General features: G+C 37.8%; 1 protein-coding gene across 1 annotated transcript in view; it reads right to left on the bottom strand.

Moving 5' to 3' along the window:
- Positions 1-24,443, bottom strand: part of LOC122798197 (tetratricopeptide repeat protein 21B-like) — a 1,733,894-nt gene that overhangs the window by 449,779 nt on the left and 1,259,672 nt on the right. The window contains exon 18 of the mRNA XM_044066946.1: positions 6,985-7,123. Coding sequence (XP_043922881.1) covers positions 6,985-7,123 — 139 coding nt within the window. The remainder of the gene's footprint in view (positions 1-6,984; positions 7,124-24,443) is intronic.

The following is a 24,443-nucleotide window of genomic DNA, read 5'->3' on the forward strand; positions in this document are numbered from 1 at the left end:
AGGGGAGGAAAAGGGCAGCAATAGTAATTATAAAATATTATAAAAATAACACTTATCCAAAAACTCCTGAGCTATGGAGACTATGTCCATTCCCTGAAGTGGCAAATGAGAAGTAATTCTAACTAGAAAGGAGGATTATGGGTAAGGGGAGGAGCTTGAGCTATGGATACAATTCTTTAGAAGTGGCCAATGTTGGATCAGAGATAGATCATTTTAGGAATGGATGAAAAAAATCATATCTTATGTTAACCAGTGGATAAAATTTTCTAGTTAGTGCATCACCTATAACCATGGCTCTACCTGGTTTTCAAACATTTGTGTGAGTTACTATCCTATGGCTTGTTTACTCCTTAGTAAGGGGTATTTATCTGCCACATCAGCATTTCTGCCTGTGGATCCCCCCTTTCTCATTGCAGACATGCTCAAGCCATTCTAGAAAGAGATTTTTCAGTTGATATGTAAGGTCACCTGTTACTCAGGTGACATTTAATTGAGATCTTACTTTTTGCTGAGAAAGTTAGTTATGCCTATGTTTGAACCAGCTATTCTGGCTGTTTTTTTTTTTTTGGTAGACTAACTGGCTGATTGCTCTGATATCTGCAAGAGAGTATCCGGCTTCCAACCATTCATGGTGGGTTAATTATTTTGCTTTTCCATGCATGTAGGGTTATCTGTAAAAAACATCCCCCATATATGCCTCTACAACTTTCATAGTGTACCTTGAATCTACCCATCTATCTCCATCATGCCTTTCAGAATCTGCATGACTGGGAAAATAGATTCTATATACTCTGGTTATGCTTTTGAAACTCGGGTATTATCTTGTCAGTACACAGCTATGGAATTCCTGGTATGGGAGTGGAAAAGCACAACCTCAGTTTAAACAGTTTCAGTTATTTGTTCTATACAATATCTTTTCTTGTTACTCCCAGCATGGTAATATACTTACAAGCAGGATTAAGGCACATTCTAATACAGCCTTGGTCTTCTTCATGGCATATAGGAAAGATGTGGACTCTAGAAGCATTCTAGAGGCAACTACATGATCCTCTTTACATATCTTTACAAAGTATTACATACAGGATTCCTTTTCCAAATCCAGAACTGACTCTGCTAGGACCATTCTATGGGGTCCCTTGACTCTTAGCCTTCCTCCTCAGTTGAATAAGCTTTGGTAATCAAACCAAATAGCCAAAAGCTAATGTAGCAGTGAGAATGATGACCATAATACAGTTCTGCAAGTTGTACTTATCATAACAGTAGATGTCAGAATTCCTCACTGCTGCAGTAGCCATATTCACCCTCCATCTATTCCTCTTTTTCTGTATATTGTTAACTGTTGGGATAAAAAAATATATGCTTATAGCTTTTTGGCATTTTGGGACAAGTAAGCTTTCTCTCTGTTTGGGCAAGAAATTGTTGAAGTTGTCTACACTCTGGCTGTTGATTTCCCTCCAAGGTACTAGCCAATACACAGAGTGTAGTTGTGGAAAGAAGCCAAGAGCTTTGTAATGACTGGCCAGTAGTTGTATCGTGGGCAGGATATAACCCAAGTAGCCAAAGGCTACTGCAACAGTGAGAATGCTGAGTAGGTCCAAAGGAATCTCTAGATCTGGATATTATATCCAATTTATAATGTTTAGCAAAGGTATGCAATGTAGACCAAGTTGTTGCATTACAAACGTCATCCAGAATAGAGTTTTTGAACAGATCTAGTGAAGTGAACTCTTGATTTAGTTGATAAACATTTATTTATGGAAGTATATGCAAAAGAAATACAGTCAGAAAGCCAGCTAGAAAATAGTATTTGGAAACTTTTCTGCTCATCTTGTTTGGGGCAAAAGCTATGAATAACTGAGTATCATTTCTCATTTTTCTAGTTCTATGGAGGCAAAATCTGAGTTGCCTATGGACATCCAGGGTCTGAAGAAGAAACTATCCCTTGTTAGAGTGATTAGGGAAAATACAGGTAAACAGAGTGCCTGACAGGTTACTCACTCTGGTACAACTTATGGACTAAAGGATGGACTGGTCCTTAGAGAAACCCTGAAAGATTAAGTATGCTGGAGTTAAATACAAAATGTGCAATTCTGAAATCTCCTGGTGGATGTGATGGCAACCAAAAACAAAGTTTTCCAACATAGAAATTTTGGGTCTATATTAAATCAGTGAAAACCCACTTGAACAAATGGCATTTCATTGGAAATGCCGTTCATCTAATTCCACTAGCCCCCCCACACCCCCACTAATTATATATACACCAGCTCTGAGATTGCACTACAGTGAGGAAAAGGCAAATTTTCTGATCTTCAATGTACCGCAATCTCAGTATGAACAGTTCGACGAACAGCATGTTTGATGTAAGTGCACTGAAAATGCTGTATGCTGAACTGGATTTTCAATGATCTAATATAGACCAGAAATTTCAAATCTTTGGAAGAGGCTGGCTCTAAGAGGGTTGTAGTTAAGATTCACCAGTCAAATGTGAGGTCATGGGGTAAGGTCTTTTACTGGGGGACATAAAAGGAAAATTCCTTTCAGAAAATGCCTTGAAGAACTTATCTAAGGCTAGAGAATGGTTCCATAAACCATTGTGAAAATTAGAAAGGGTGCCACTTTTACTTTAATCGCACAATAGTTAAAGCCAGACTCAAACAGATTTTAGAGCAACCATAAAATTTCTGGAATGGGAACAGAAAATGGGTCTAACCCTTGTCCTGTAGCCTATATGGAAAATCACTTCCATTTACTGTTGTAAAGTTTACAAATGGATTGTTTTTGCAATGCTGACAAAACTTAGACTGGCTTCAGATAACGAAATGAAGAATGAGTGGCCATCTCCAGAACTGAAACCAAGCAGTTAATATGAGCTTCTGTAAGACCACGTGAGGCTGCCCAGATGAGAGAGAGAGAAGATCCAGTTAAGGATGTAGAAGCCATGTTGGCTGAGTGAGGAGAAACAGATTTACTTGGGCCAGAGTTGGGAAACAGATATTACTGTAGCTTCGCATGGTGAGGCTATCTGAAGAAATCTGGAAATTAGGGGGAATGGGAGGGAAGACATATAGAAGTTTCTGGGGCAACTAACACACCAGAGCATTCTTTGATGACTTGTCCCTTGAGAGGGATCAGGGCAAAGTAGTGGCTGCACTTGATGTTGGATGGGGGTGCAAAAAGGATACAGAAAGGCTGGTCCCAGCAGCTTAATATTTGCTGAGTTACTGAATGACTGAGAGCCCACTCTTGAGACATAAGGATATGCCCTCTGAACTAGTCCACTAGACAGTTGGCTTTTGCTGGAATATGCTATGCTTCCAAAGCAATTGCCCAGTGCCACAGTCAAATAGGCTGTCTGCAAAGGTGGCAGGATTTGTTTTCTCCTTGCTCATTTACATACCACACTAAAGACATATTTTCCACTGAACAGCAATCACTCTAGGAGAAAGGAGGTTCTGAAAAAACATGAGAAGAACTGCCTCATCTCTAGGGTATAGATGTGTAGACTGGCCTCTATCTGACTTCATGTTCATTGGATCATTCTCCCCTTGAAATGCCCCAAACCCAGACAGGAGACATCCATTGTAACTATTGCTGATTGAGGTGGAAGCACAAAAGGTCATCCCATAGATACTGCTGGAGACATTTACAATTATCTGAGATGAAGTCTGCAAAGCTGGGTTATGTGTAAAGGTACATAAGGGTGATATGAAAGTAGAGAACACTGAATGCTAAGCATCCATTGAAACATTGTCTTGTAAAAAATTGTATGAGTAATCAAGACTTAGGTAGATGCCATCAATCCTAGGACTCTCCAGTGAGGCTGGTGGAGTATGTTTTTGTAAAAGTCTCTAAGAAGAAGTTCTGAGGGATTGAATCAAGTTGTCAGAAAGACTGATCATGCAAGTTTTTCTTCACAGATGGCAGGCAACAAATGTAATGACTTGACTTGTCTGAAGAAATGATTTTTCATAGTTTACAGAAATGCCCAAGGATAGGCAGAGCTATAATAAGTAATTTCTGGCTCTTAATAGGGACTCTCTGTCAATCAAGTAAGAATGAGAAGGCTTGAATTTCTTTGAGTCTTAGATGGGTTGAGACTACCGCCATGCATTTATTGAACACACAGGGAGTGAATGACCCTCAGGTGGAAACACAGAAACTTTCTGGATGGCTTGGCAATCTTTAAGTGAAGGTAGGCATCCCTGAGATCTACTGAACACATCTTCATGCATAGCAAAACCAAGTGTACCATGACCATTTTGAATGGCTCTTTTTGACACACAAGTTTAGGCCACTGAGATCCAGAATTGGCGAAGGTCCTTGTTTTTCTTTGGATCTAAAAAGAATCTAGAATAGATTCCAGACCCTTACTGGTCTGGTGGGACCTCTCAGATGTCTCTTTTTTCTAAGAGAGCAAGACCATCTTTCTGTGATGCTTTGAGTTGGTAGGGTAGAACATCTGGAAGCAGGGAACTAAGGTAGGACAAGGGTATGTTATAGCCTCCGGATCTTATTTATCTTAAATGCCTGCATGATGGCCATCCATACAGCTGAGTGAAGAGATAAACTGCTCCTGAATGCCTTCAAAAGTGGATGGTTGGGTAGCCTTCAGGGACATTGGGTTTGTTTACCAGAAAAGAACTCTGTAAGCAACTAGTTTTGCAGAGCTCCATGACCTCTTGGTTAGTGTTCATTGTCCACTGAAGAGACCACCTCTGTCATGGCTTTTCCTGTCTTAGGAGGAGTCAAAGGCTTAACTCTGGGTTTTTATAAACCATAAAGAATTGGATCCTTTATGATTTCTGTTAAAGGACACTGACTAGATCTCAAATCTGACACATATGGCAGACAAGTTCTAACACTCTTGCTCACAACCTGCTAACATATCTTACACTGCAGGTCCAAACGGGATGGGTCCATCAAAGGGACCTGGTGAATCACACCTTAAAATTGTCTGCAAAGTTAGAAAGTTGAAAATAGGCATGATATTTTAGAGTGATGTCTGTGTCCTTTACTCTAGCTGCTTCATCAGTTGTACTGTGTAGCAGTTGTATGAAGAAATTTGTAGCACGTAATATAGTACCCATGGTGGTCTCAACTTGTGTCCTTGGCTCAGCAGTGGATGGAGTCCACAAACAATCTATATTCTGCCCCACTAAATCTCTTTGCAAGTGGTTCATGTGTATCACATGATTAAATGCCCTCAGAGAAAAAGTTGGTAATTAGGTCAAGATTTCTGTTGTCTCATCAATTCAAATATCTCACAAAGGTGGTACTTTTAGGAGAGGATTTTGTGGAGCCTCTCATTCATCTGAGTCAGTATCTGATGTCAAGAATTCCATAGTGCTATGTTCCTCCTTTTGTACATCTTTTTCCTGGGGATCTCTGAGGGTGTCTGATCCCAGTCAATAGAGGACTTGGATTGAACTGGTATTGGTTCCTTAAGGCTTTCCATTTTATAGTGTCCTACAGACTCATGATGAACAAGCTTAAGGACCAGTAAGTGGCTGCCAGGGGTTCATGCTGATTTTGGTAAAAGACCTTTCAGAGGCTTCAGAGAAGTGGCTATCATTCTCTCCATAGACTCAAAAGCTGACTGCAAATCCATTGGCATCACAGATCCCTCCTCACCCAGAGTCAACAACATCAGATACTATATCGCTAATTACTGGATAACCAGAGAAAAGATAGCATACAATGAGTGGACAAGTTACCGTAAACACATTTTCAGTGTCATTAAGATTTCACAAAGATTCATTAGCTATACACCCAAGTATGATATACCCTGACATACAGTTTGTAAAATATGCTCAGAAGAAAAAAGAATGCTGAAAGTAATTTATATACAACGATAGTACATTTTTGTTTGAGTCTATATATGACATGGACTTAGTAACTAAACTACTAATATTAGGTCATTATATGAAAATACCCAGTGTTTTTTAACCTGGGAATTTGACAACTGAATCATGGTCCAATACCCATGCCATCAGTTTCTCTCTCTTTTCATACTGAATGAGTAATTGTAACAATGCATCTTACATCATGCTCAAAGCTGCTTTTACTACATTTAATACTTGCTGGTAATGTCTTAAACATTACACTGTTTTTCAGAAAAGAATTTCATAAAAAATAGTACTGTATTGCAGACCCACACCAATAAAATACTTTGCAAATCTCATGAAAGTACATTCCTTACACAAACTGGTCATGTCCGAAACCTAGTAAGCCTTCCCTTTTACTCAGACTTTTGAGGGGAGCTCTGTATCTCACTTACTGTGCCATTAGACATCTTGTCCTGGACTTCCTGTATCTCTGCAAGTCCAATGTTTCTGCCAGTACTAGAAGCAGGGACCTACATCTTCATCACATGTTTATAACCAAGTGATTTCAAAATCTCTGGAATAAACCACCCATGCATGTTAAGCAACACAATTGGCTATCTTCTTTTAAAAGTAACCTAGACGGCTGGATGGGTAGCTACTAATTCATTCTCTGATTGACTGGTATGATGCTCCTGGGGAAAGGAGGTGCAGCATAAGGGAGGGCACTGGCAAGGCATGAATGGTCATAATACTTAGTGGCCTTGTAATATCTATGAGTCTATGATTCAGTGAAACAAAAGCTACAAGACCATGCAAACTGCCGAAAATAACATTAAGGAAAAAAATAATGAGTGATGATGAACTTAAAGAACATTTATCAGAAATAATGATCCATAAAATTTCATGTGCAGCCTTTACAACTCTGTTGGCACTTTGTGGGCAAATCTGAAAGTCACAATTCTGTAACAGTCTATTATCTTGCTGTTAATTTCACACTTTAGCCTTACTTATCTTTCTTGATATTCTGGGGACAATCTCACATATATAATTCTGGACCTCGGAAGATAACGCCAAACCACATGCAATAAAGTCATCTTGTTTTGTAACTTTAGATAGTTATGTACAAATTCCTGGTATCTTTTAATTGGGAATTTCATACCTGAATCATGGTCTAAGACCTGTGCCATAAGTGTCTCTGCCTTATCATACTGCTTGAGTTTCAGTAAGAGCTCTGCCAGATCAAAACACAGAAATTCTTGTCCTCCAAGCTTCAATGCTGCTTCATAATAACGAATAGCCTGTAACATCACAATAATTAATTCTGTAATATATCACCTGGTTAAATCTTATAACAAAGAGTGGCAATTCATATACAAAAATTAACAATCATCTTTATTCAGTTATTTGCCAAAACATCTATAAAATTAATAACTGTCATCTCTCATCCAAACTGACTGTAGCAGTCCTCCATTCCCTTTCCTTGGGGTGGGGGGAATTTTTGAGCCTACTCAATTTCCCTTGGTGAGAATCAAATCATGACCATTTTGTTTATGAGGTAAATACCCTAACCATTGTGCTAACTGCCCATGTGTATTTATTTATTTATCTCTCTTTTACTGAATGGTGTGTGTGCGTGTGCGTTACTTTTTTACCCTTTGGTTTGGATATGTTTTAGGCATCGTAATATTTAGACACCAGTCTTTATTTTAAGTTCTGCATTTCTAAAATATAGCCAAGCAATCTACTTATGCTGCACTGATGAGGTCAGAAAGAGGCTGAAATATGACATGTCTATAGTTAGTAATGGTTGATTTTATTGCACTGAATACCCTGCTAAAGGCATAAAAAAGTTAAAAGTCATGAACATTCAGAAGTCACATAGCTAGAACACTGGTATGTCTTAAATGGTCATTTACACATTTACTATGGGCTTCTACTACAGGACATTTAAGGTATTGCACAGAAGACTCTAGCTTGTCTGGATCGTTCTTGTAGTTAATACTAGCTACATTTACACAGTCAAATTTAATGTCTGCTGTCTGAATTTGACAGCGGTGCATCCTGGGGTGCATGATTTATTTCTATATCTCCTGAGAGAAGCATAATACACATGGATTTCACTAGAGTAGGACATTCTGGTATTGTTTTCGGCACACTGTCTGATAGTCATTTGCTAGTTCAGTGGGAAAAGTGAAGGTAGCAGGCAGTGGTTACTTATCCACTAAAAAGTGGCATATGTGATACCATAAATGTTAAATTGCTACAGCTAGCTCTTGTACAGCATGGGACAAGTGGAATGAAAACAACAGTGGAATTAATGTCTGTTATAGGGTGTTGACATACTGCATAGCACAGTTTCAGTAACAGGAGGTAATGGATTGTCTGAAAAAGTGATTTGGATTTTTTTATGGTGTTGCAGTGACTGCTTTAGGCTACATGCCTCAAAACATAATTAAAATCTTGACAGCTTGCGTACACAAATGCTCAAGACACATCATCATAGCTGCACAGGTGTCATGCAAATGTCAAAAATATAAAATTAAAAAATATATTTATATATCTATACAGATATGTTTTTTGCAGGCAAGTCAGACACTGCATCCCTCATTCTGTGGTGCTCACTGACCGCATACTCTCTTTATTAGTCTCACTATGAGGTCACCACACCTTAGACAAAAAATGATCACCAATGCATTAAAACACAAACTGTCTCAGTGTTTCTCCATAAACATGCAAGCTTAAATAATGCAGAATGCTGTACACTTTAAGAAGTAAGGAATTGCTTCTTGCAGTCACTGGCAGCTCAGGAGCAACTGCCACCTCAAGCAGTTATGCTTACCAAATGCAATATGACCAATCTCATACTGAGACTTTCTTGTTTTGACATACACACACACCAGTCTAATCATGAGCATGCACCCATTCGGGATCCTATCTCCCTCCAAGCCAATGTGCTTAGCTTTACCATCCAAGACTTAAACCATCCTTATGGGGAAGCTGGAACCAGGAACAAAAACCTCTGTAAAGCTGGCAAAAAAAGAGAATACAGGTTAGCACAGTGGTGTTGCAGCATTCTTGTTGTTTTGGTGGGAACATTTTTTCTTATTCAGCCTGAGTCTCTCCTGTCACATCTTCCCTTGTATGACACTGAGGTAAGGAATTCAGCATCAGGATCTTGATGTGTGTGTGTGTGTGTGTGTGTGTGTGTGTGTGTGTGTGTAGTTACCTGCATGCAGCACCTATAACTACTAAACACAGCACTATTTCACAGTTTCATGCTCACAACTCAGCTCCGTGACACTTGGTGAAATCTAACTGGTTCAAGAGGAATCAATAGGGGTGTAGGGCAGGCAGCTCACCTTCACCCTCACCAGCCATCTCCTTCAGTGCCTGGATTGCTAGACAATCATATTCACTAAGGTCTTTAGTCCTATGCACTATGGATTTGGCTAAAATGTTGCTTTGTCTTTACTTTGGTCGCTAATTTATGCTGGTATATTTCAGAGGTATAAAGACATGCCTGGTACTGAGAATAGGCGATTTTGATCCTTTGGCAGAAGATGATCAGATAGCATGGAAAGCTCCCAAAAGTTGTCTTCTAACAGATTTTGAGTCTGTATTTGTGGTAAATTCTGAGTATGTGTCAAAAGTAGCAACATTCTAGTGTCCATTGATGCAGATTAGAGAATGGGTGACCTGTAGATTAGTATGCTGATTGCAGAACAAATGTTCCCCAGCAGGGCGTTAATCTACAAGTAATGCCAACTGAAAAACAAGTCTGCCTACCATATTATGTGGAAAGTATAACTATCCTCTTATAGAATGAACTAAACTCTATGAGCATTTCCCCTTTGAAGAAAGATTTCTTAAATATTTTTGAATAAAAAATGTTGTGCAACACCAGTTACCTACAATGATAATTTGTGTCTTTCGGCTTTTCCCGGTTAGGGGTCGCCACAATGGAACTCCGGACCGCTAATGATTGGTAGTGGATTTTTACGTACCAGGTTACCAGCCCTAACGCACAACCTTCAACGAAGGCATGCCCCATTCACGTATGCCTCCACACAGAAGACGCTCTAGCTGAGAATTGAACGGGACGTCTTGCTATGAGGCGACAATGCTACCGCAGCACCACCACCGCAGTGTTACCTACAATGATAATAATGGTTTTAATTTAGTAACTTATAATGTAAATCAACTTTTTAGTAGACTCACAATACATGCTCCACTAGAGAAGTCTGATCATTCTTCTTTAATGTTTTACATTAACAATGTAATTATACAAAGAACTACCATTAAATTTAATAATTATCTGGGCACTGATTATTCCTCATTATACAACGACCCCCCATTAATATTCAAAAAATGTGCATGCTGATTGGTCAGCGTGCATTAGGGTTGCCACCTTTCCAAATGCCCAAGGTGGGACATTTGTGCTACAAACATTAGATTTTGCAGGGCAAAACATACCCACGGCCAGTACAAAGGACATAACTTCAGTTTTTTGCCTGAATAAAAGTCTATTCTTGTAGCATTTTAGTTCCTTATTCTGTTTCTTATAACATTTACGTGTTTCAGATACAGAATAACTGTTTTATGCAACTATGACATAAAATATAGAAAATAATTTTGTCCTAAAATCTCAGGACATTTGCCATTTTCTCACATTTTTTGCAGGACACAACTGCCCAAAGAGGGACTGTCCCTCGCAAAGTGGGACAGGTGGTAACCCTAGCGTACATGTTGTAAATCAGAGTTATAGTAATGGAAAAAGGTCCGGTCGCCCGGACTTTTTCCATTACTATAACTCTTTTTTTTTACAGCAATGGAGAATGCAAGATCTCCATTGCTTCACACTGTCTCGCTATGTTAAACTCGTTTAACATAGCGAGACAGCATTAAAAAAAGCAACGGACATTCTCCGTTGCTTTTTTTAATGCTGTCTCGCTATGTTAAACTTATTTAACATAGTGAGACAGTTTGTAAAAAGCAACGGAGATCTTGCTTTCTCCGTTGCTTTTTACAAACTGTTTCGCTATGTTAAATGGGATTAACATGGAGACAGCTTTAAAAAGCAACGGCTCCGTTGCTTTTTTTAAAGCTGTCTCGCTATGTTAAACCCATTTAACATAGCAAAACTGTTTGTAAAAAGCAACGGAGATCTTGCTTTCTCCGTTGCTTTTGCCCACAGCTCTGATGTACTGCGTAGGCATACGCATGCGCAGTACATCAGAACTGCCTCAGAATACCAGACAGCTGCGGAAGGGCAGCAAGGAGGCATTACACAATGCCATTATTTAAGAAAATTAATTATTTTTGTCTTAAATAATGTCTTTGTATAATAGCAATAACCCACTTCTGGGTGTGGGTAATGCTGGATTTACCCACAGTTGGCTTTGTTTGGTCACTCGGGCTTCGCCCTCGTGAGCAAACCACACCAACCGTGGGTAAATCCAGCATTACCCACACCCAGGCGTGGGTTATTCCTATATTAATTACCTTCTAGATAATCAGTCAGAGGCTTAACTATTAATGGAAAATCTAAGTCTTTCTTATGCAAACTTTTATGTCATAAATTAAATCCCAATCATCGAACTGCATTAAAATAGCTTCTGTTCTTCAAGAACTCCAAAATAAGATAATAAATTGCCTACCTAAATTCTTACACAGAGTCATATACATCTTCAAACTATTTGCCAAAATCAGGAAATAAAACTAAACTAAGAACAATTTAGTTTGCCAAAATAAGGAAGTAAAACTAAACTAAGAACAATTTCATGTACAATAAGAAAGACCGCTGTCTTATCAAAATGTACATCTCAAAGAATTGTCCCTAGTGCAAAAAATGAATATACAAAACACATTTTACGTTTAATAGTTATATTAAATTACATGCACAAAATAGGTCTGTTCAAACAGAAGATACTATGAAACATAATCCCAAATATCTTGTTAAAATGTTTAACCAGACTTTTATTATACAAGCTACACTGGCAGTATTTGTGATATATTCTGAAACTTAGTTATGACATGCCTCTCTCAACTATAACTAAGAAAATGATATTTGGAAACCTTCTGTAAGGTAAAAATATTATGTAGCATGCATCAAGTTGTTTACCTGGAAATCTGAATAAATAAAACAAAATCTTTCCTACTATTGCCATTGGGTTAGCTACCACAGTGGTCCACTATTTGAGTAATCCATATACAAAAACATGGTTCAAAATAATTACTGAAACACTGTCATCCTAATGACTTTACTAGCATTTGGTGAAATGTTTTGGAAGATGTTTAATTTCTGTACAACAGAAATGCAGGGTTTATTTAGCTACTGTGGATCCAGCCCAATATATCTTTTTACACAGAGATCCTGTTCAATTAATCTTACTGAGTTATCAGAGCATGTAAGTAATGCAACTGATGTAAAAAAAAGTTGCTATTCCCATATGGGAATACTAGCATCCTATAATAGTCTCAGTGTAAATATTTATGTTATGATGTATGTGGCACATTTGCTGACATAGAAACTGTGCCACCTACATCACACCAAAAACAGATTAATAAAATGTAGTTTCCCTGACTTGGTTTTCAGTCATGACTATAATCTATATATTTGTTGCCACACAAACAACCTCAGTCCCTTACCATCTTGAATATCATTATGTTAAATAACAGCAAAATAAGCATGCAAATGGATATATCCTAGGCCAGATTATTAATGCCTTAAACTAAGCAAGAACTTTTCAGACTACTTTATTATCTATACAACTGTGATATAACACGCCAGATCATACGTTAACCACAGTGTAATGCATTATTATTAGTAGTAGTAGTAGTTTTTTCCCCCCTTGCTGCCTAGTGTAATTATCACACCAGTTTAATACTGCAGGACCTCAGTCATTCCTGCATTATTAGAAGTCCACAATTAGAGTAGAGGTCTTCTGAACAAGCATAATAATAATAAACCATTTCCCGATAGGATATTTTCTGCTGCCAGTAATATTACTAGGCTCATTTATTCAGCCCTTGGTTCACATGATCATTCTGTGTTATGGAATTAGCCATTATTAAAACAATGATTTGGCCAAAAACTGAATGCAATGCAAGTCTTTCATGTCTATGCCAAAAGTTGTACATGCAAATATCCAAGGGACCAATAAAAGTACTTTGCACTATACAGATGAGAAGGACATCCACTGGCCACTAATAAAATAACTAAGCAAATGTAAGAAAATCGTATACAGAAAGATGAAAGAACAGAAAAACAAGAAGATAAGCCCAGAACAAAATGATCAAATTCCAAACTGACAAAAAGGAATATAAATTATAAAGAGTGCCTGAAGACAGGGATCCAGTAATGGTCTAGAAAGTACAGCTGTGTAAATAAACTTACCATAACAGTAAATATGACCACCAGTCAGCTTTCAAAGTACTTTCCATGTGGCTAAACTGCCAGTGGCTTGAGCAGAGCCATAGTAGATGCAGTTTGGCTACCGAAAGCTTTATAGTTTTCGTGTCCCAAGAAGCGAGGCTACAGCCACAAAAGGAAAACTGCTAGGAAAAGAACAACTATCAGCTGGAGTGCTCCTGCAAATGTAGAACATATAGGGGTATATCAGCCTGTACAGGAAAATAAATGGCACTGAAGCAGCATATGTGATTTGAAACATTTTCTTAGGCAAAGACTGAGGTTCTACAGCTGGCTATCAAAGAGCACGGACAGTGGTTCTCACACTGAGAAGCCTGATAAGGCTTCTGGGAATGTGCATGTGGTGGGAAATGCTTACAGATGTCAGTGCTGTAGATCTCCACATCAGATCAGCACAACGTATCCTCTGCAGGGTCACTGATATGATACTATATACCCACACAAAGGCCAGGCCATTGCATGGTAGGAGATGGCCACTGGTGGGACCATCACAAACAATCCTCATTGATTTGGAGGAGTTCCTGGTGTCACATTCTAGGAACAATAAAAATACATTGATACCGGGGGGATTCCTGGATCTGAAGGCAAAGCTGGTCTCTCCATCACCTGTCTCTGTCAAGAATGCACCAGGCTTGTATTTTCTTAAATTACTGACATGATGTTGTGGCACACCACTGTTATGAGCTTCTGTATGTTAAACACCACCACATCTCACCTATCAGCATATTCAGGATGCAAGTATGGCATATATCACAAGGTACGTTTGTCAACATTCTCTGCATAGACTGTTTCTTGTAATGTTGTTGAAACACTGGGGTGTGTGACTGTCACTTATTAAAAAGTTTACATGTGGGTATATATATCTACCTGCTTTCATAGGTACAATGGTCAAAAGAACTCCCATTATGGAAAGAGGTCATGCCTGATATCAGTGCAACATCAAAATGTGACAATGATGGCTTTCTATCTTTGACAAAGTCTGACGGCATAGTGCCAGTGTTGGCAATGGTATCTGTTGAGGACATAGTACCACACACATACAGTGAGACAGTTGTGTTCATAAGTTCATAGGTGTGTACTAGGCTAATGGCCCTGGAGCCTTTACAACCATAGCCCATAGGATTACCCTGGCATCGTGCCACCCAACCTTAGTTCCCAGTGCCTCTTTCGAGTAGAGATACTGGAGTGATCTTCAGGGTAAATTTTCTATTTCCCATCCACTCATCAAGATTTCTCTTGAAGAGGGCCAGTGAGGTGCTCTGTTTGACATGTACGGAAAGTCTATTCCATAGCATGGGCAGTCTCTGGGCTATGAACCTGTCCCACCAGTTTGTTCTGTTGATTGTGGTTATGAGGTTGAGGTCTCTGGAGCATGTGGTGCAGAGGGATTGGAATTTCGTTAGCTATAGCATTTCTAACAGATCTGGGTCAGACATGGCTTTGTAAGTCAAGCAGAGATCGCCTCTAAGTAGGCGTTATGAGACAGAGAATAGTTGGATTTTTTTTGAGTCTGTTCATATTGGACAAGTGTTTAAGGCCAGTGATCCTCTTTGTGAGTTACTTTTGTGGTCTCTTCAGTTGTTGCAGGTGTCTAGTGAAGTACATGATCTTTTTTTCTCTGTCTCTCTACCATTCTGTTCAAAACAAAGTTCTGGTGTACAAATTTGCTGCTCAGTGAGACTCATCAAGCAATTTTATATGTTTCTGAATTCCTCCAACATGTTGTTTATCCTCACTTGTGTTTGCATATGGTCTCATCACCATAATGGTTCTCATCTGAATGTAATCATACTGTCATTTACATGTGATACTAACTGTGCAGCTTTCTCGGGTAGTGAAACCATTTTACATGGGGCCCTGGATTAGCCCAACCTGGATGCCTCTGCTCACTGTGTATTTCTTGTTAAACACTGCACTGTTTTTGAATCCCTGCCCTAATTGGAATATAGACAGTAATCTGAAAACACTGTGCTGTACTAGCCAGTTTTGTGGCATAGAGGGATAAAGCTCTGTCTATGATAAAAACAAAGTTTGATTAGCGGCTAGGGTGTCTGGACAGGGAGGATGGGAATGAACAGTCACTGTCAGCACAACCATCCTGGGAGAGACAGGCAACTTTGCTCAGCGTATACAATGAAACCTAGCAGGTGTACAAGGTGGGTGTTACCAGTGGAGACTGAGCCAGCCAAGCCTGCGCAAACATCATGCTTAGCATAAGTAAATGGAAAGGAATCTAGCACGCAGAGACATGCTTCCTCTCCGAGGAATACAATGGGGGCTCAGTGGATCCATCAAAGGGGAAAGAGGGTACTCCTAAAGGAGAAAAAGCTGCCCTCTAGGCCTAGTAAGCCTGACTACTCTCTATCACCTGACACTTGCCAGGGAACAGAGAGTTGACTTGGACAACCTGGTGAAATGAATGGGCTGTAGGACTCTCATCCAATGTGGGACATCCTGGAGCCAATGACCATTGAAAGAATAAGCTGCCTGTGTGTCAGTAGTAGGCCCATCAGGCAAAGTCCTTCATGGAATAAAATAAACACTGTTCTCTACAATCCACCATTATATAACATATCCACAAACCTAAATCATTAGACTAAGATAGAAAAAAATATGTGTCCTATAAATAAAACAATACACACCTTCTGAAGTATACCACATCTCAAAGACAACTTAATTAGTACATTCCAAATGAAAAAAAATGCAGAAAACAGCCCTAAACAGTAGTTATCTAAAAAATAAACATGAAAGCCATATAAACATATCCATCAATCTACACCTACCTATCTAGCTATTGGTATACTTGAGTATATAAGTACCATATATTTGGTTGAACAGTCAAAGAGTAGAATCAAAACTGGTAGAAAAAATAAAGCAGAAATCACATTCTTGTTAATTTGTGAGGATTAGAGTCAAGAAATAGTGCCAGTTATAGACCTGCAATTGTTTTCTATGAGAAATCATTGCTGGTGTGATTTCTAACTGTGTGCCAGTAGTGATTCCATTGTTTTGGGAGATTTTCCCTTCCTTAAGTTGGTGCAACCATGGAGCTGATATATATATAAGTCTGTGGGATGTGGGCCTTCCACCACATTGGTGGTGCAGGGGTGCTTGCCCCAATGCAAAAAAAGACACTTGGCAGTTTTCTTTGCTACTCTAGTGCATCTTGTGCATTTGTTTAACAAATTTGTACTACAATTATTTTGTCTAGTTTTAAATAGTACAGTTGTGTAAGTAATCTTATCAAAACAGTAGATGTTTGAATGATCACTACTGCAGTAGCCTTAGCTATACAGGTTATATCCTGCCAAGGATATAACAGCCAGCCAGCTTCCAAAGCTTCAGGGTATCTTACACACACACACACACACACACACACACACACACACACACACACACACACACACACACACACACACACACACACAGAAACTGTCAGGCAGCTTGAGCTGAGCTGACAAGTTTGGGCGCCAAGTCCTTCAGGGCTTTCCTACAAAATATTGAGGAAGGCTGAGCCCTAAACGGACAAAGATAGGAACAAACAAAAATGCCCACACCCTGACAAAAATATACAAAAAAACAAGGGGGGTGGAAGGAGAAAGTGGCTACTGCAGCAATGTTCATTTGAACATCTATTGCTATGGTAAGGTTACTTACACAGCTATACTACATTCATCATATTGATCACTGCTGCAGTAGCCTTAGCTATACGGGTAGATTACCTTAGCTTACTATATTTCAGAGGTGGAAGAAGAAAAGTCCTGGAGCACCTGGAGAATGGTCCTAACAAAGTGTGATCTGAACCTAGGCAAGGAATCAAGCTTATAGTGTTTCATAGAAGTATGTACAAATGACCAAGTAGCAGCTTCTAGAATACTTTTAGAATCTAGTCCTTTCAAAAAAGCCACAAATGAAGCCATGGTCCTGGTAGAGTTGTCCTTGACCTTGCCCGGAATAGATTTGTCATGGTGGGTAAAACAAAAGGTAATAGCCTCAGACAACCATTTGGAAATAGTCTGTTTTGAGACAGGTTATCCCTTCTTCTTATATTCACAGGAGATGAACAATTGATCTGAAGATCTAAAATATTTAGTTCTATTATGATAGCACCCAAGTTGTCTGAGGACACCCAAGGTAAGGAATATCCTTTCTCCCTCATTTTTAGGTTCAGGAACGAAAATGAGCAATTGGATAGCGTGGCTTAAAGTAAACTCTGATACTACTTTAAGCATAAAAGAAGGATTAGTTCTCAAAGAAATCCTGTCTCAGTGGAAAATGAGATAGGGTTGGCTCACCATAAGCACTTGCAAGTCAAGATACCCTCCTTGCAGAGGTAAAGGAAATCAGTAAAACTGTTTTTCATGTTAAGAACCTTAACTCAGCCAGGTTAACTGGTTCAAATGGAGCATGTGTTCGCTTCTCTAACATAAACTTAAGATCCCAAAGAGGGCCACTAATATTCTTGGGGGTCTCTTATGCAAAACTCCTTTCAGAAACATTTTGACATGAAACTGCAATAAAAGAGGAAGATCCATGGGAAGACATGCTGAAATGGCCAATAAATGAACCTGATAGAAGAACAGGATTGTAACTTACACAAATATTGTAAAACCAGTGAACAATTACCCCTAAATAGGTTCTGGTAATGCTGTTGGCACGAATTAGAAAACCTTTTCCATTTGATAATATATGATTTTTTAGCAGCCACGAATTAGAAAACCTTTTTCAATTGATAATATATAATTTTTTAGTAGTAGACTTCTTGCCTACATTATTACCTACTGCACATCCTCAGTAAACAGGGTGCTTAAAAAGAATTAAGACACTACCATCCAGGCAGTCAAGTGAAGCTGATTGATACTGGGGTTTATCAAACACCCATTTGCTTGTGTGAGTGAGGAAGCTTGTGGTAATTGCCTTTGGCCATTTCCAAATGAAAGGAGAGCTACGGCTGCCTAGGCCAGATGAATGTCACCACAATAATCTCAGGGGATTCCTTATGAATCTTCAGAAGTACCCTGGATATTAGTGGAAACAGTGGAGAAGCACACAGTAATATTCCTGACCAAGGAAAAGACAAGATCTCTGTCTTCGATTCCTTCTTGCATGAGGTCCTGGAACAGAATCATGCCAGCTGACCATTCAGAGAAAAGGCAAACAGGTTTACTCAAGGAGCTCCCCCACAGATGGAGCAAATCTTGGAAGGGGTGATATTATATATTTTAATAGATTTTTAGGCTGTACTTATTCAGTGAATGTTTTTTTATACTATATCTTTAAAATGACTTATTTATTCATTGTTTCATAAGCTTCAGCAAAGAGTTTACTTTAAATGTTTAAGGATTTTAGACTGATTTATTGATTGAACTGTTTGATTTGTTAAGAGTATGATGTTCTAGTATTTAAATATGGTGAGGTAATGTAGTATTTTAATCTCTGATGAAGTCCGATAATGTCTGGATGAAAGCACTTAGATTGTATTAATAAAGTTTCTTACAGACTGCTTGAAGGCTGCAGTTTGTGTTTTTACTTTATTTTGGTTAAAAAAAGTGATGCAAGATGAATCTCATTGTGAGAATATACTTTAGTGTGTAGAAAGAAAATATAAATCTGAATGGTTAAGTTGAAAAGCTCAGGGGAGACAGAAGTGCTTTTCTTCTTTGTTGAGTGTTGCCATGGTTACAGCAGAATGCTTGGAGGTTATTAGTTTACTGTAAACTGCCCAGCACCTACGTCCCTTGTGTTAACGGCTCTGTACCAGCTCCACAACTTTGAATACATCAGGTTTATTGTTTTAATTGAATTTACTTTACGGGAATATTGTGTTTTAATAGTTTTTTTGGATTTTAATGGCTGCATATGCCGGGAGACCTTTTGATTCTACTTCAACAGCTCACTAATACATCCCAGATATTATAAATGGAACAGAGCATTTCACGGAAGATATGATGGATTTAGAGCCTCCACACTGCTCAACACATGATTTATTGGTCCACCCAAACCCTATGGAACAAAGTACTTTCGTTAATCTGGGTTCCTGGTTAGCAAACCTAGATTTTAAACTTAATACTGCATTGATTATTAATAGGAGCTCCTTAATGGACCAGATAAAGCAGTTTGAAGACTGTTTAATTAAATATAGGAATCCACAAATGGACAATATTTATTAGAATGTATCAAATTGAAAAGGGTCCCAAGGGGTTTAAGATGCTGGAAATTTCCAGTGGGACTAGTTGAGAACTCTATATTACACTGAGAATTATTTGAACTGTTTGATCGTACAAGTGTGGAGATTATGAGACTGATTGTAGCCAACAATGATAGGAAAATGCAATTTTTAGAGCAAGAGATTTTAGCAATTAATACTAATATTAAAAATGATCTTCTGTTTTACACTTATAAAAACGTCATATGAAGATATGTTTAAGAAAGATGATAAACTGGTAGTAAAAAACAAAGAAAGGAAACAGAAGAAACTTCAAAGGGACAGGTTAGAGTATGATGAAAATAGAGCGTACCTTAAGCATGTAACCCAAAAAGTGAATAAAGTGATAAAATCCTACAGTGAAATTGTAAAGGAGGGTTCAAATATGACAAACAATGTTCAGTTTGAATTACAAGATGGGGCTTGTCATGATAGTAGCAATGTTTTTAGCTCCATCACCTCCGAGAAGAGGGGCACAGGCAAGTCTATTTCATCCATACCAACAAATGAAAAGTCCAGTGTCATCACGACATATGAGGAAAGGGAGGAAACAGGAGGAAACAGTTATGGATTTTATTGTTGAAAGATTTGACTGCAGTAGCGAAAGTTTTGAATCAGCTGCTTTACAAAATGTATTAATTGATGGTGGTTTTAAAATTTTTAACTGTAGTCAGGTAGCAGTTGGTAACAATTACATTTCACTTTTTTAAAAAAGGTTTCAAGTTTATTCCAGCATTTAAGTGTGATATAGAGAAATTCTTAGTGCATTTCAAAGTATATGTCAGGCAACACAATCTTAAAATGGTTTTAATGATGGAGATACATTTGTTATCAGTTAAAATTAAAAAGGAAAAGTATATTTATGCCACCAAATCACCCTGTTGTTTCTGCCTTTGAAAGAATATGTGAAAACAAATTTAGACTACTAATAAAAATTCCTAACACATTACCTGACAATTTGTCATGAGAGGAAAAGGAAGCTTTAATAGATTAAGAGGTAACAAAGAAGTTAGGGTCATGTAGCCAAATAAGCGGGGGTGGAGTCATTATAATGGATTTAGGTGACGGAAATTGTACATCTAAGGGGGTGGTTTATCTCACTATCTGTGATGGTTGCAGGCATTTTTATATAGGTAAAACTGAAAGACAGCTAAGAAAAATAATCTACAAACATTTGTATGCTATCAACAAGAGAAACATCAACAGTGCACTGTTCAAGCATACTTTATTATGCCCTACCTACACTAGATTTCAGTTTGGTATCTTGGAAACTGTTCCTTTCTCTTCCAGGCATGGTGCATGGGAAACAGAATTAGAGAGGAGAGAGCAAATATGGCAACTAAAACTTAATGCTGCAACACTCCCTGGTTTAAATGAATACACATCTATTATCCCCATTCTAAAAAACAGAGCATACTAGCTAGCTCTGTACACATCATAACATTTTACAAGGCAAATATTTAAGCCTATTTTCACATTTTATATTTTTATCACTTTTAAACTTTTTAATCTTACAATAAGTCTTTGAATATTTTTTTTATTTGTTCACAGAATTTTCTCCATAGGTTTTTAATATGTATTATATGTACTGAGTTGTTTTTCTATGACGTTTAGGTACAATGACTTTTTTGATGTATTAAAACTATTTAACTTTGTATATTTCTTTAACTTCTACTCCTTAATTGATTCTGACTGATGACTGATCATTTGGTAACTTATTTTAATATTTAACGGAGTTTCTAACTTGCAAGGAACAGTTTTGAAGTCTTCCCAAGGTTTGAGATGAAAGTGCTAAACCATATATATGCTTTTGTTTTTTAATATAAGTGAATTTTGAACTAAGACTGAAGTTTGTGGCATTATTTATGAAGTTTCTATGATACTGCTAAGTGAGTCTACCCAGTTTTGAAGACGCCAGGTAGCGTTTCCAAGCTGACCTAGTTACTAAAGAATATTCTACAAGTGTGTTTGAGACTATCAGTACTATTTAAGGCACCCAAGTATTATTACATGAGCCTCATTGTGTTATTTGATGTTTCTTTGGCTGTACAGTGACAATCTGGTTCCCTCTTCTTTTAGCCTGCTCTTTCCAGTGTGACAGTGCATTTGGGGAGTGCTTATTTTTTGTAACTTGAATTCTATTCACTCATGGGCACTACAGTTGGAACATGCTCTTTACCCACTGAGGATACTGCTGCTCCAACTACACATACAAAATCTAGCTTCAACATGTTTTCAAAGAGTGACTTAACTCAACTCATTGCAATTTTAACACAAGTCACCCAGTTAAATTAAAACTCAGAAAAGCTTGCCTGTTCAACTTCAGAAACAGCCATTTTGCCAAGCCCCATCTGATGATGTCATCAGAAGGGACAGAGGTTTTAGTAGGATATCAGGAGAAGCCAGGAGAGAGCAGGAAGGGATTCCACATGGAGGAAATGTTTTTACAGCTTCACAGAACATTTTACAGACAAAATGACTTTTTCTAACAATGGTTTGACAAAGAATTTGTTTTGGACAGCAATGAACAAATACAACCACACCAGACATTTAAAATTATGCTGCATGATTTTGAAAACAAAATGGAAATGGTACGTAGTTTACAAATAGATAATTTATATTTAATGGTATATTTAAGAGTTAAAAGGGTCCCTAATGGGCTTACAATGCATACATTTCCTAATGTCTTATTGTTGAACAATGGAGAACTAAATTAATTAACTGAAATGTTTGATAGACATGGACTGGAATTAATTAAAATGATAGTTAAGTTCAACAACACTAGAATTAATTAATGTTTTGATAAATTGAACAATTTGAACGTGAATATTGCAAAGGACTTGTTGTTTGGGCATAATAGTGACAAATGCAACAGTATTTTTTCTAAGATAGAACACAATGCTAGGCAGAATTTAAATAGGAAGAATAAAAAAATTGGACAGAGACAAGATAGAATACCTACAAGGGAAGGCATACCCGACTTCCCAGAGCAACTTTAACAGTTTATTCTTCTGCAATTCATATGGTTTAGCTAGACCTAGCTCGGCTAATAGGTTCATAGGTTGGTACTAGGCTATCGGCCCTAGGGCCTATACAAGCCTAGCCATAACAATTCCCTGGCTATTTCTTCCCACACTGTTTACTTCCTGGACCCTATAGTAATAACACTATTCTTTCTGACAACATGCACAACTGAATGCACCCGAGCAAAACAATATTTTAACAACTTTATTGACTCTAATGGTGAAACATATGACAACAAGTTCTCCTACTGAGAAGATCTGAAAGGATAGAAAACCAGAGCCGACAGGAATATTTTAAGAATGACCCCAGATTCCAAGGGGACAGAGAAACAGAGGGAGGGGGAGAAATTGGAAAAGGAACAATTAAACAGAGTTGAACCACCTGGTAAATATCATAACTTCGCAATACAGAGAAGGCATTTCTGTTACACACTATGGTAAGGTTTTTACCTACCAGGGTTTTAGTAATTACAACTACACAGACCATAAAATTGACAAAAACTTTTTTTCACTTTTCAAAAAATGTTTTAAATTTGTGCCATCCTTTAAGACTGATTTAGCTGGTGGCACATTAGTAGAGTTGAAACTCTACACAAGGAAGCTCAACTTCCAAGTTATGTTTAAGAATGAGGGGACTGGGCTTAGCAACTTAATAAAGTGTATCATTGTATTGTCCAGATTGGTTAGTTCCAATACACCAGAAATGAGACTTGAGGAAAAGTACATTCAACCCACCTCTCCACCCTACTGTTGCTATTTTTGAAAAAAAAAATGCAGCACTGAAATACATAGACTAGTTACAAATCATAAAAATAGATATTACAATCTACCTAAGGAAGAAACAGTGCTTATTAAGACACTCAGAAATGACAAGTCACGGGGGGCGTGGCCAAGGATGAACACAGGATAGCAGCAGATTTCTTCAGCTCCACCAATTTCATTACATTGACAGGAATTAATTACTTAAAAAATTAATTTTTGAAGTAATTTTCTTTCTAAATATGTTTGTTTTATATAGTTCTTGAACTATATCTAAAAAAGAAAGGAAATCTTAATAATATTCCTGTCAGAAATTACTTTGGAAATTTTCCTGTCAGTTTATCAGTCTGAAATGAGTCCCAGTAAGACAAATTCTCAAGACTCCAGCATCAAGAAAGAACTTCAGTCTCTGATAATTATAGTCCAGCAACTTACTGTTAAGATGGATAAAATGGATACTAAAATAGACACTTTCATAGAAAAAACTACAAAACAAATAGAGTTGTTACATATGGACCTGCAACAACAGAAGATCCAGATGACAGGCATAGAAGAAGCTGTGAATGACATGGAAAATAGAATACAAGAAGAGGAAATCAACATTGAGTTTCTGCTGAAACAAAATACACATTTACAAACAAAGCAGGATGACCTGGAAAATAGATCTAGGCGCAATAACATTAGGATTTTTGGACTGCCAGAAAATATTGAAGGTAACAATATTACTTCTTTTTCAACAACATGGCTCCCTAAAACTTTAGATTTACCAGAAGCATTCTCTTTTGGTATCGAAAGAGCACATAGATCTATAGCTAATACTAACTCTAACAAAAACTATCCTAGATCAGTTATAGTTAGATTTCTATCATCTTTTGATAAAGAGATGGTTCTTAAATCTGCTTGGGCTAAAGCTCCTGTTAAGATTAATGAAACAACTGTGCGTTTTGACAATGACTATTCTTCCATGGTATTAGCTAAAAGAAAAGTTTTTCTGCCACTAATAAGGGAGCTTAAAAAAGCACAGTTTAAAACATACCTTCTGTTTCCTGCCAAGCTTAAAATCTTCCTTCCTGATGGTCCTAAAATTTTCGATGACTTAGACTCTGCTTTACTGTTTATCAAAAGATTTTGGAAAAAATAGAAGAAATGGAATGGGCTAGTCCTTCGTTAAAGAGACTGGCAACTGAAACTTCATGGAA

This window comes from Protopterus annectens, chromosome 3.part1, assembly GCF_019279795.1.
Source record: "Protopterus annectens isolate FY-2018-M chromosome 3.part1, PAN1.0, whole genome shotgun sequence".
Lineage (NCBI taxonomy): Eukaryota > Metazoa > Chordata > Ceratodontiformes > Protopteridae > Protopterus > Protopterus annectens.